This window comes from Branchiostoma lanceolatum, chromosome 10, assembly GCF_035083965.1.
Source record: "Branchiostoma lanceolatum isolate klBraLanc5 chromosome 10, klBraLanc5.hap2, whole genome shotgun sequence".
NCBI lineage: Eukaryota > Metazoa > Chordata > Leptocardii > Amphioxiformes > Branchiostomatidae > Branchiostoma > Branchiostoma lanceolatum.
The window spans coordinates 10,648,179-10,660,789 of record NC_089731.1 but is presented as its reverse complement, the minus strand read 5'-3'; the positions used below and the strand labels follow the sequence as shown (position 1 = coordinate 10,660,789).

Sequence of the window (12,611 nt, the reverse complement as noted above, 5' to 3'; positions counted from 1 at the left end):
TAACGATAGTCGATGTTGTTAAACCTAGCGAGTGCTTTCATGATTGCAGTGCGGGAATGGTTTCATTTGCGGCACGATTATTATATTGAATGAAATACTTTTATTGTACGTTTATGCTCTTAGTACTTAATAAAGGGTATGTACGTACTTTTCCCCTCGTGATAAGCTGGCGTTTTGTTTCCCGATTCTATATCATAGAGCCACAGCTCTGGGTACAATAACCAGTGTTACGCCCCCCCCCCCCCCGTCTCACTGGACCCGCGGCACGCTGGCGTTGCTGCGTCCTAAACTGGACTTGTGTTACTCTTGACTTTAAAATGAGAATATCATTCAAAACGTACAAGTATGACCAAAAAGACAACAAAACACACATGCACAAAGGTTAAAAAGATTCGTTTTTTGGCGATGAAATTCGTTGAGTGCTTTGCCATTTCGATCGGCCTCAGCGACGCCGCCAGCGTGTCGCGGGTCCAGTGAGAGGGGGAGCTTTCTGCACGACAACGACAGGAATGACAGTACATGCCTTAACGATCGGACACAATGCAATGCGACACATGACACAGAACACAATGCGGCACGTCAAACAAGATTAGCAGCACGGTAAGAGGCCGAGTATTTCATTCGTCTTGAAGAACAACTGGGAAGAAAAGAGTACAGCCGGGGGCAATTCCTTGCAAATATGTTAAGCCGACCCGAAATTAGATCATCGACCACTGATGTAGTTAATTTAGACATAGTTTTCTTAAGAAGATAAAGCAAATAAAGGCTACTACGTCTTAGACTGGAAGCAAATCCAGAATGACAAGTGGCTTGTTACTAATGTCCCTGATCGCCCTAAGGCTGTCCAATTTTAGTCTGTTTCAATCACAATTCCTTCCTAAAAGTGGCAGTTAGACAACCCGACTCCTTATCAGACCTCAGTCTACCGCAACAGGCTTACCGAGAACCCAGGGCGGTCAGGACTTAAGGTGACTTAGTTGTCTGTCGCTATTCATTCTTAACACTGAGATACCGCGATACTTTAGTTGGCCCCTTCTAAGAGGGAATGTTGGCGAGGGCATCCAACAGTTTAAAGAGCCAAACATGATGAAGGTTGATCACGAAAACGAAGTTTGACAGGTGATTTCTCATCAAAAGTCTATTGTATGTATGTGTGTGGGGGGTGCTTTTAGTATTCTTTGAATATGTCCAATTGACGTCCTTCTTCAATCTCTATATTCTCTAGAATGGCGAGGAGATTCTTATCGTAATCAGTCTTTTAGTAGTCTATCTGCTATATCAGACTGACCTTCGTCTCAAAGGTATTGAATTTCCTCAGGCATTTTGGTGCATGATGGGACTGACAGGTCAGATGTTAGGTCACAGAAGAGGGTCAGACACAACAAGTCTTGTTAACTCTTTGGGGAAAGACAGAGTGTGCGATTTCAAGAGGCGGTTCGACCACAGTCTGGCACCCACGCCACTCCAGTTGGTTGATCTGTTCTACTCTTGGGTAGGTAGTTAGTGTGCCGTTACTGCTGTGTTTGTCGGAACAGAATTTCTTTTCTTCTGTGGTTACCGTTGTTGAAGCTGCAATTGTCGTGGTTGTCGTCAGCATTGTTGTTGTTGTTGTTTCTGGGGCTGTAATGTTGTTGTGGGGTCAAGGTTGATAGTATCATGTAAGAAAAGAAATAAAGCTGTCCCGATTCGGGCCGGAAGCCGAATCATATTCATCTCTGAAGAGGGGATTAAAGGTACATTGTTCGGTTATGAATTTAAACCCACGGTTCGGAAACATCACTGCATGAAAAACTACCAGGTATGTTACACAAAAATCATAGAGTCATACATATAAGCATGTTTACTGTACAGATTTCACGAATACTTGCAGAGAGGTAAGACAATGTAAACATGACACAGGTGGGTACGATACAAATGCAAGTACCTCATTATCTGAAAGATCTGTAGAAATCAAAGTGTGAAATCGTATAGAGGGGTGTTGCTGCTGTCTGCAGTCTATCCTACACCCAAAACACGGAGCACATTCCAGCAGTCTTCTCTTTATTAGATTCGTATTTTGTATACTCCGTCGCATTTGATCATTATGTCAGCTTATCAAATGAATACACACAACCATGTACGCGTGTTTCGATTGATGAAAGCTGCAGTCGTTTCAATCAATAGATTTTATCTTACTTTCATACAATTAGTTACCGTTAGTTTTCTGATTTGAATACTTACAATATCTGCCACGAAGGTAAGACCAAAAGGTGCAAGGTTCGGGCGTAGATGGCACTTAAGATCTGACCGTATGAATGCTTTCATGTGAGTTTGTAGTTGCATCTTAAGTACATTCACATGCCATGGTTCAAATCCCAAGCGAGAAACGAAAAAGCGTAACGCATATGTGTGAACAGCTGAAAGGTGGTGTTTTTCCATAGAAACAGGTGGTCAAGAATTCCCCTTAACGTTCAGTGAGGGAATTCCTCAATCGCGTTACAAATACCTCGATCAGAATAACACTCTGTGAACAATGAGATGACACCGTCAAAAATGACAAGCTTATGCCTCGCGGCGAAGAGTTTCTTTCAAAAGAGCTGGGACATTTGTTCACACCACAAAGCGCAAAGCATGACACAGGCGGGCACATGGGGCATTTGTCTACACGAAACTGCGTAAAACGCTATCTCAATGGGGCATTTGTCTACACCATACTGGCGTGTAAAACACTAGTACTATCTCACACTACTGCTCTACAGTGTACTGCCATGTCATGACTGACTAGCCGTTTTTATCTGCATTGTTTAGATCGTCATCATGGGCAACAACCAAGCGGGGAAGGGGCAGCGGTTGAGCAAGGGTAAGTTTCAGACCATTCCTGTCCAAAGATACCGACGTCATTCCCATATCACATGATTCAATTGATGCTAGTGGTTGTGGTGGTGGTCGGGATTGGGCAGTCTGGACATATGTCGGAAAGAAAAGGCACTTTTAATTATCTGTGAATTTCAAATATAATTGACCACACTAAGCTTCATTTGAGATTGAAACAGTAGCATGATCATGACCTTTGACCATTGTTTAAGGTCCACAGGGTAGGAGAGATGGTGATCCTGGTCGGCCCAGAGTTAGGCGTGCCAGATCAGATATAGGAAGCCGGAGGAGCTTGAGAGGTACGTGACAGTTATGAGGGAAGCATTCGTATAACAATCGACTGTCTAGATCTACAGGCGCCATGTTGAAGCCAGGTAAACATGAATACATACTGAAAGGAGCTGCACGATATTCAACGGGGGTACGGGTGCTTATGCGGTCCGGCCCAAAAAATTTCCAAGCCCCTCCCCTTGGTTGAAATATTTTCTATGACCTTCCCCATTAAGAATCATCTTAAAGGACGTATACGTATTTAACTTCCGAGCGAAGGACTAAACTTCTATAGTTGATATAAAGGAATAGCCTTTGTGAAGGTATTGTGTTTTGCAATGAAAATGGAGGGATATACAGATTCGTTGAAACTTACCGGTTTGCAAAGGAGGCTACTTCGTTGGTGGTGATGCATTCGGTTATCAACCACACCTGTTGCATCATTGTTCCTTTATGTAATCATCTTATTTCATTATCTTACAGTTACCAAACTTAGTACTCAACAAACACTTTCCCAGAGAAATCTAAGAAATAAAGATGTCACCAGACAATGCAAAGCTAATGCCAAAGCCAGGGAGATTGAAGCATGGGACGATAGTATTGGTCTTGCACACGCTGAAGACGAAGACGCTGCTACAAAAAAGTACAGACTGCAAACTTCGCTAACTGAAAGTGAACATGGGACAGAAGACCTGGATTCAAGATCATCTACATTTGCCGACAGCTCAATACAACAAGACAGTCTGGTCAATACGGATGAAGAGGAATATGATGTTTGTCAACATCAGAGACACGGAAAGTCCCAGAGACTCAAAGAAAGCATAACAGGATACGATGATCTAAAAGAGATGTTGACGTCGCTACAGAAAAGTATCAGTAAGTATCTTGATTCTTTTGAAATATACAATCTGTATTATGCTAAGGTCACATTTCAAAACCGGGGCCCGTTTGCGTGAACGGAAATTAAACAATTCATACCAAGTATATACATAAAACATGATGCTCATGATTAATATTTGAAACTTTTTTGTGTTTTGTTGGCATTTATATCATACTTTTCGTTCCCGACGTGGCATTTCCTGCCAGCCTCCTACCTACCTGGCGGCGCTATCATTACTGTATTATCTTCCCTGTTTACCACAGTGACATTGCCGATTTATATATTCTCCCCTCAGAAACAGCGAAAGCCAAATCCTGGATTCGCAAATCTTTTAAACTAAGACGTTCGACATCTGATGTGAACGTCAGCTACGGAGGAAAAGGGAGAGGTGAGTTAGAAATATTCAGTAGTGTTTTTTTTTTCTTTTTAATACTTGTGAAGACGAAAGTATGGATGGAGATCCACTGCCACCCTTTTCTACTCTGGGCTTAAATTGAAATATTTTTCCATACAGGAGAGTCTTTTGGTGCAAATGAAAACCCTAAATCTTCACTACACAATCCCTAAATCTTCACTTTCAGGGAGGACAAGTCCACATTTAGTGCAACAGAACCTCCAAGACGAAATAGACGCTCTACCCGGGAGTCCTAATAAAGCAAGGAGGAAGAGTGAGTATACCTGACGCAATGTCATGTCTCACTTACAAAAAATGTCAAATTATCAGTACGTTTTACATTCATCAGATACTTTTGTATTGTGTCTGATTTGACTCCAAAGGCTGCAAGGAAATGATTGTCAATACCAACGTAACATTCAAACTTAGTACGTGCTTTTGTATATGACATATCCCATGTCATGATGTATTCATGCTGCTATGGATCAGGCATATAGTAGGACGTTAGATCCAGGTGGAGTCTCGGTGATGTAGCATGTAGTAAGGTGATGTACTCCCTTCTTGATCTTCTTATTCTTCCTTCCTTCTTTCCTCACTATGGTCTGACCGAAAGAAAGGGAAATTTCTGTTATCTACTTTTAGAGTTACCTGAGATGGAATTACTCAAGGTATTATTGTACAGTTTGGGTACATAACGATCGATTACTTTGACCAATGCAAAGGACACGTGCCAAGGTCGTCGCAATCCCGCTCATCCAAGTTGAGACGTTCCATGTCGGATGTGGACATAAGCTATAGAGGCCATAAAATTGGTACGTATAACCTGGTTATTTTGAGCAGCTCTATTTCCATATAAACAGACTTTGATAACAGATCAGCCAAAACTTTAACGGCGCAATGATAATACAGGATTCACAAATTGGACCAGACACTGAACAACTTTATCCTCAGGAGAGAGAATCGATGTATCTTATACTCGTTCAATCGATGCTCTAAATGTTGTAAGTGCTCAACCACCCGTTGAACCTAATATCGTGCAGGAGACCCGAGAAGAGTTCCTAAGGAGGAAAGCAAGTACAAGATCCGTTCAAAAAGAGAACGATTACTTGATGGAGATTTAGAGGAAGCTAATCAGGGTGAGAAGAGCCATGAATACTCATCACCAAGGACCAAGGATCGGAGAATCCGTTAGTATCCTAAAAGTTTATTTTCAGTAATTTTCGTACTGTATACGTAGCTCAGCTTGTGTATTGCACAGTTGAAGAAAAGCATCTTTATTTCTGATATATCATTGATATCAGAATGTCTTGCAGGACAACTTGGTGGTGTTCAAGTCTCTTCAACCCTAAGACGATCGATGTCAGACGTAGACATAAGTTACCATGGCAACAGGAAAGGTATTTTCTCTACAGCTCTGACTTCATAGATATGAACAGTACCATTATTATTCTTTTATCATTTGCAGCGGCTTGTGTCTTTTTGCGACGATCTTTTCATTCTGAAACACCTATATTATATCAATATACTATATTTTATGAAAGCAGGCACTGTACAGAAGAGAGTGGCGAGCTGTGGTGGCCCGCATCGGTGGCAGCTGGACTGTGCGGTGATTATGATGATGATGATGATTATATTATGTTGGTTTAATTGTGATCCGATTGTAACCCACACAGGCTACACCAGCCCCCGACCCCACCCTATAGCTACCAGAAGACCTGTACCAATAGACAAGGAACCTGAAGACCCAACATTTAAAGATACAGCTGAAGTACTACGAGCAGACAATCAGCGGAAACACAACAGCAAACGGCAGGACTGCAGAAGAAGATGTTAGTATCCCCCAGTTTCCATCATTATCATAAGTGTATAGAAAAATGCATTTCTATCTATTGTGTTGAAAGGAAGTTGATGCCATACCAATATCATTTTAATCGGATGCCTGTTCACCTGCAGTTGGCACGTCGTCCAGTCTCCGTCGCTCCATGTCTGACGTTGATATCAGCTATCGCGCCACCGACAAAGGTATGTCGTAAAACTGCTGCGTATGCCTGAACACTATCGGCGCTGACCTTCAGAACTGTTATTACTGGGCCCAAGTATCAGTTACCCTCTGGTTTCCTCGAACTCCTCTCCTACCCGGTATTTCAGGTTTTGCAACTCCTTCTGAACTTTAATCGATTATACTTAGTTCTCGGGAAAATATATGGTCTTTTGAAGCTGTAGAGCTACGCTGGCAGGAAGGGTACATAAGATGAAGTACATTCAGCAACTGCAAAACAGGAAATGTACCATACCGATAGTCGTCATTGCGTGAATGGCGGTACTGGATAAGAGACATGACAAGTATAGCTTGGATAACAAATATTCTTAGTCAGCACCTACTTCAACTAGCTTTCAATACGGTGTCGGTGAAAAGAATCCACTACCCGGAGTTCCAAGTGCTTTATTGTTGACAAAACCTTGTCATGAATCTGTGTCGGCAATGACTACATGACTGAAATAACGTTAAACTGTATACCTTTTATCAATCTTCTTCTCAAGAAACCAGCCCGACCCACCGTAAACGACTCCTGCACAATGTTCCACCTGTCGAGTACGCAGAGGATTCCTCTGATGGAAAGAGATCTGATGAAAACCTTGTTATCTTGGGAAGCTTCAGGGCAGGGGAGGACACGGGAAGGAAGGGGAAAGACGGCCGGAAACCAGCAGGTTTAATACATTCATTGTCTTGCTTTCATTTCTTGGGTTAGTCCATAATTGAAACTTGAGAAAAGAATAGCCTTTAATTGTTTCAAGGCTGATGCACATCCTCGCACACATCAGAACTTAGTGATACCGTGATGGACCAGTAAGGACATGTAGATATGTTGATGAAATTTAGACATCCAGGTAATAAGATACGCCAAATATACATGTAGTTGTTACTCTAGCAACTTGATATGATTTTGACCAAGCCATACATATATGTAGATATCATTTGGCACTTTTGATACAAATAGTTAACAATATCAATTTTCTCTTGTCTATTTTATTTACGTATGTTAGATAGCCTAATGTAACTCATTATATATAGATTTATCATCAGTATTTAATATGTTTCGGTAGAACCTATCGGAGCAGGAGCTAAGATAGTGACAGACCTTGTAGACGGTGTTAAACAGTCGCTCGGGATTCCAGAGGAAGATGTCAAAGAAGGAGAGACAACATACACAGACCAGCTTCCCGATCTCATCCAGGGCTGGGCAACAAGGCAGTACACGGATAGTAAGAAAGATGACGATTCAGGTGGGTTCCACTTAAGTGAATCATTACAAACTCTTTGTATGGTAAGTTTGGATTGTAAACTGTCAAACAAATGTTTCGTTAGTAGAAGATGTCGTAATTGTGTGGTAAAGGTTCAATTAAAGGACATTCTTGCTGGGACTTAAGTGTCTTTTTCAGCAATAACGGTACGGTAATAAGACGATCTGGAAAGACCAAATGCCCAAACATAACATTACCGTACAGTATATGTCACAAAAACGTCGTTGAGAATCATCTTATGTCCATATATCAGTTTAGAAATAACATTAATTCTACGCGTAAAGCTGACAATTGCCCGTTGATCATTCCTCTTCTAGGCTTCATTGACAACTTGATGGGACGATTCAATGTGTTTTTCGGTGACGAATCAAAAGGAAGGAGACACGGAGAACAAGTCATTCTTGGCAGCTGGGCTGAAGGGGAGGATGCTGGACGACAGGCGACAGTTAATGACTCAGGTCACAACTATTCATCATAAAGAGATTATAACTGGAGATAAATAACTTTTCATCTTATTCTGTGTGGTGCTTGTGTTATAGCCTCCGTGGCAGGCTCTGAACCGGCTTTTTGGGAGGCTAAATAATACACTTTTTGCAGCCAGCCCGTAACTATCAGCCAACCCCGTAACTATCAGCCGGCTATGATAGTTACGGGCTGGCTGCAAAAAGTGTATTATTTAGCCCCCCAAAAAGCCGGTTCAGAGCCTGCAACGGAGGCTACTTGTGTTATCAATTTGATCAAGTTTTGATACACCTGGTGGAAAATGCTAGTTAGACTGAAACACTGCTAATCTGTTCGGCTCCAGGTTTTATTCAAAATCTGAAAGAATCTCTCCTGAGTTCAGCGGGCATCGATGGGATGAGTCAGCACCGTAGTGGGAAAAGAGGAACGAACGAGTCTGCTGGTCTGCTGGGGAGTTGGGCTGGGGGAGAGGACTCGGGAAAGAGCTGTAGTAATGAGCCAGGTGTGTGCTCTATTGACTGACCTTAAGCTTAGTTATGACAATCATAAAGTATAATTTCGGACAATGATTAACAAGGTTTTTTTTTTCTTTGTTAACATAAAAACGCTGATAAAAGATTCGTAGGTGCGTAGCTATGTTATAGCTATAAAAGATTCGTAGGTGCGTAGCTATGTTATAGCTATAAAAGATTCGTAGGTGCGTAGCTATGTTATAGCTATAAAATATTCGTAGGTGCGTAGCTATGGTATAGCTATAAAAGATTCGTAGGTGCGTAGCTATGGTATAGCTATAAAATATTCGTAGGTGCGTAGCTATGGTATAGCTATAAAAGATTCGTAGGTGCGTTGCTATGTTATAGCTATAAAAGATTCGTAGGTGCGTAGCTATGGTATAGCTATAAAAGATTCGTAGGTGCGTTGCTATCTTATAGCTATAAAATATTCGTAGGTGCGTAGCTATGTTATAGCTATAAAATATTCGTAGGTGCGTAGCTATGGTATAGCTATAAAAGATTCGTAGGTGCGTAGCTATGGTATAGCTATAAAAGATTCGTAGGTGCGTAGCTATGGTATAGCTATAAAAGATTCGTAGGTGCGTTGCTATGTTATAGCTATAAAATATTCGTAGGTGCGTAGCTATGGTATAGCTATAAAAGATTCGTAGGTGCGTAGCTATGGTATAGCTATAAAATATTCGTAGGTGCGTAGCTATGTTATAGCTATAAAATATTCGTAGGTGCGTAGCTATGGTATAGCTATAAAAGATTCGTAGGTGCGTAGCTTTGTTATAGCTATAAAAGATTTGTAGGTGCGTAGCTATGTTATAGCTCTTCGTGAAAACTAGCAAAGATTGCTAATATAATTATATATACCATGGTCTCATTCCACATGAAGACGCCATACAACAACAAAAACAGTTACGATCCCAATGAATGTTAAATACATTTCATGTAACGGTTTCTGGTTTGCTACAGGACCCTTGGGTTTCCTGGGCAGTCTCAGAAGGTCGTTTCGGATGTCATCGAGTGAAGATCCTGCTCAGTACGGAGGAGAGGACGAACCTGTCAGTCCGGTCTTCAGCGGCACATTTGTCGCCGGAGAGGACTCCGGGAGAAACAGAAAGGATGGTACAAGTGGTACGTGGTGGTTTCTAGCATTTGTGCAAGACGGCAATGATTTACAGGTGATGGTGGTGATTGGTTGATGGCAGTTGGGTAAGACCCAGTATACTATAATGGGAAACGTATAGAATATTATACTTAAGTTCGTACTGATAACAGGTTGGCTGATGCGTTTTTCAATTCCACATCATCAGTGTGTAAGTAAGTCACCTTTATTTGATATGCCATTGGCAGCCCATTCAGTTGTGAAGTGCAGCCAGTACGCAACTTTATTTGTTGAATCGTTTTGTAATAAGATAAGTACTTGATAAAACTGACATGTTGTCAAACGTGATCTACAGCACCTCCCAGCTTCAGGGACTATCTACCATCATTTGCTTCTACGAGCGAGGGTTCTGCTAAGGGAAGGAATGATCATAGCTGGTTTTCTCCAGAAAAATGGTGGACGGGAGAAAAGGACCAGGAAGCAAAAGGTAAAAGGGTTAGAAAAAAATAATGTGTCGCTGTATCTCTTGCAAGTATGAAATTTTACTGAAACAGAATTATCGGTTTGGCTCAGACAAGGAAGTTTGGTTATCCATTTCCTAACATGCTACAAATAAAAGATTAAAAGTTAACTCCCAAACCAGTAGCAAAAATCCTTTCGTATTTGCTGAGAAATGATGATCTTGTGTCATGATATGTTAAATTCTTTCAGATTCTCCCAGTTGGATACAAAACCTCCAGAACTCAATGAGAAAGCCATGGGGAGAAGACAAGGGAGACGAGAATACCGATAATAAAGCCCGGAGTGTTTTAGATCAATGGACTGGAATGGATAAAGCGAGGACGGCGTTCGATAGATGGAAAGACAAGACCCAAAACAAGGACAGTAACAACAGCAACAGCGGTTGGCAGAAGAGAGGTATTTCATCTCTATCGAATTCTTTATTTGAAAATGCCATAGATGTGTTGTGTTGCTCATGAAATTATACATATTTTTTTACATTCATACACGTGAATGCAAGGAATAGTAAAATAGATAGGAGAAAATTGGAAATCCTGCATATTTCATAAGCATGAACAGAATTGGGATCACCAGAGCTACTGGCCAACCGTATTTCGTGGAAATGCTTAAAGAACATTCACTAGATTCACACAAAGACGAACACCACTATCATAGATTAGGTGGTAATTTTTGCATATTCCGTGGGTATCAGGTGTAGACACAGACGCACCCTCTTTTTCGAGTCCTATTAGTGCATTTCATCGGTTTGTGATGTATGTAACTTTTCTTGTATCAGCTCAGATTCGTAGGTTTATTGCGTAGGTTTGTCGTTCTATTCATCACTCGTGTAGATTCTTCTTAGAATATCATCAATATTACAGATCAAAGAAAAGCTAAATTCCAGGTTGCACATTTTCGAATTCTAACAGTCTTCTATCTTCAACAGGGACCCATTCAGAACAGGAAGGCTCATTTATGGATTATCTCGGATTGAATAAGTTACTGAACGGACAGAAATCCCAAGGAAGACACCCCTGTGGCGTAAGAGGAAATAGCCCGAGGCCCAAGGATAAGAACTCTCCTTTCTCATTCTTTTCCTGAGAAACATCGACAGTCCTGTTGGTAGACACTGATTTCATGGCTTATAGACAAAAAATACATGAATCGAAAATAAGACTTCAACATAAAAAAGAGACTTATTAGTTCCCTATACAAATTTCCTGTTTGATTTTTCACATAAAAATGTATATATTTGGTGTTGGTCCAGATGATTATGTGACATCTAATTTCATTTAAGAAGGAATATGGAAGTATGGAATACATCAGTAGCTGCGTTGTTGACTCTTGTAAACAGGATAGCTATAATATGTCTTGTCAGGTGGCTGCAATACGCAAGGGGGCGTAAGCTTGATAATGATAATAGATACCACCGTCCCCAGAAAAAGAGGGTAGGAGAATTACTTTTATATATCATGTCGACTTTTCTCAAGTCCAGGAATATTCAGAGGCGTCTATGGCACCCCTGTGTTCACACAGTTACCGCATAGTGAATGGCGTCGGAGACTATTTGTGCATTTCAAGTCGACTAGGATGCCTGTCGATGAATAAGAATGAATGACCTTGACATTAGGTCTCAGAAAACCGAATGCCCCTTGCTTAACCGAGAGATATTTGGACAGTGCTGTATAAACTACTTCTGTTTGTGTTTATCCAACGTGTGCTGGAGCAAAAAGGGTGTTGCAACATTGTAACGTCAACAATTGGTTGCACCCAACTCAACTATGTTCAGCATTCAACATAACGTAAACGTAGGGCGTTTGAAAGAGTGTGTTTGTTGACTCTGCTCAAGTCTTATCCCAACATATACTTCACCTTTCCCATGGTAGACGCCTGGAACTGCAGGCCGACTATAATGAGAGGTGATAAAATTGAAAGGTGGCTCTATACACACACGCAACAGCCTAGGGCACCTTTTTCTGAGGCTACCCTGCATAAACTGGAATGACCAGATACAATGTAAACAATGTGGGTCAAGGTTCATGGCTCATGTCAGGGGTGCAATCTTTTTCAAACGTGTTTACAACACACGACGTGTTCACAGAGAAATGTGTGCCTTGCATAACTACTAAGGTAAGACCAGTAGCTAATTGGTACAACTTAAATAAGATTTATCTTTATTTTTAAGAAAAAGCTTCAACAAATGAAACGTCATTTTTCTGCGTGAATGGTGAAGTGATTAATTGACTGGTAACTGCAGCTTCATGTGTTCACCTACAACTAAACAATGCCCGACTTGTAATTGTATTTTACTTCTAATGCTCACGACAAATAATTATTATC

At 41.1% G+C, this 12,611-nt stretch overlaps 1 protein-coding gene across 1 annotated transcript in view; it reads left to right on the top strand.

The window, feature by feature from the left end:
- The window catches only part of LOC136443058 (uncharacterized), a 33,613-nt gene extending 21,776 nt beyond the window's left edge, over positions 1-11,837 (top strand). Inside the window, exons 2-19 of the mRNA XM_066440123.1 lie at positions 2,788-2,839; positions 3,066-3,152; positions 3,607-3,999; positions 4,299-4,391; positions 4,585-4,671; positions 5,120-5,209; positions 5,438-5,584; positions 5,711-5,794; positions 6,071-6,226; positions 6,351-6,419; positions 6,939-7,106; positions 7,503-7,682; positions 8,018-8,158; positions 8,506-8,664; positions 9,638-9,799; positions 10,126-10,257; positions 10,482-10,688; positions 11,218-11,837. Coding sequence (XP_066296220.1) covers positions 2,797-2,839; positions 3,066-3,152; positions 3,607-3,999; positions 4,299-4,391; positions 4,585-4,671; positions 5,120-5,209; positions 5,438-5,584; positions 5,711-5,794; positions 6,071-6,226; positions 6,351-6,419; positions 6,939-7,106; positions 7,503-7,682; positions 8,018-8,158; positions 8,506-8,664; positions 9,638-9,799; positions 10,126-10,257; positions 10,482-10,688; positions 11,218-11,372 — 2,553 coding nt within the window. The 5' untranslated portion in view covers positions 2,788-2,796 and the 3' untranslated portion in view covers positions 11,373-11,837. The remainder of the gene's footprint in view (positions 1-2,787; positions 2,840-3,065; positions 3,153-3,606; positions 4,000-4,298; positions 4,392-4,584; positions 4,672-5,119; positions 5,210-5,437; positions 5,585-5,710; positions 5,795-6,070; positions 6,227-6,350; positions 6,420-6,938; positions 7,107-7,502; positions 7,683-8,017; positions 8,159-8,505; positions 8,665-9,637; positions 9,800-10,125; positions 10,258-10,481; positions 10,689-11,217) is intronic.
- Positions 11,838-12,611: the final 774 nt, after the last annotated feature.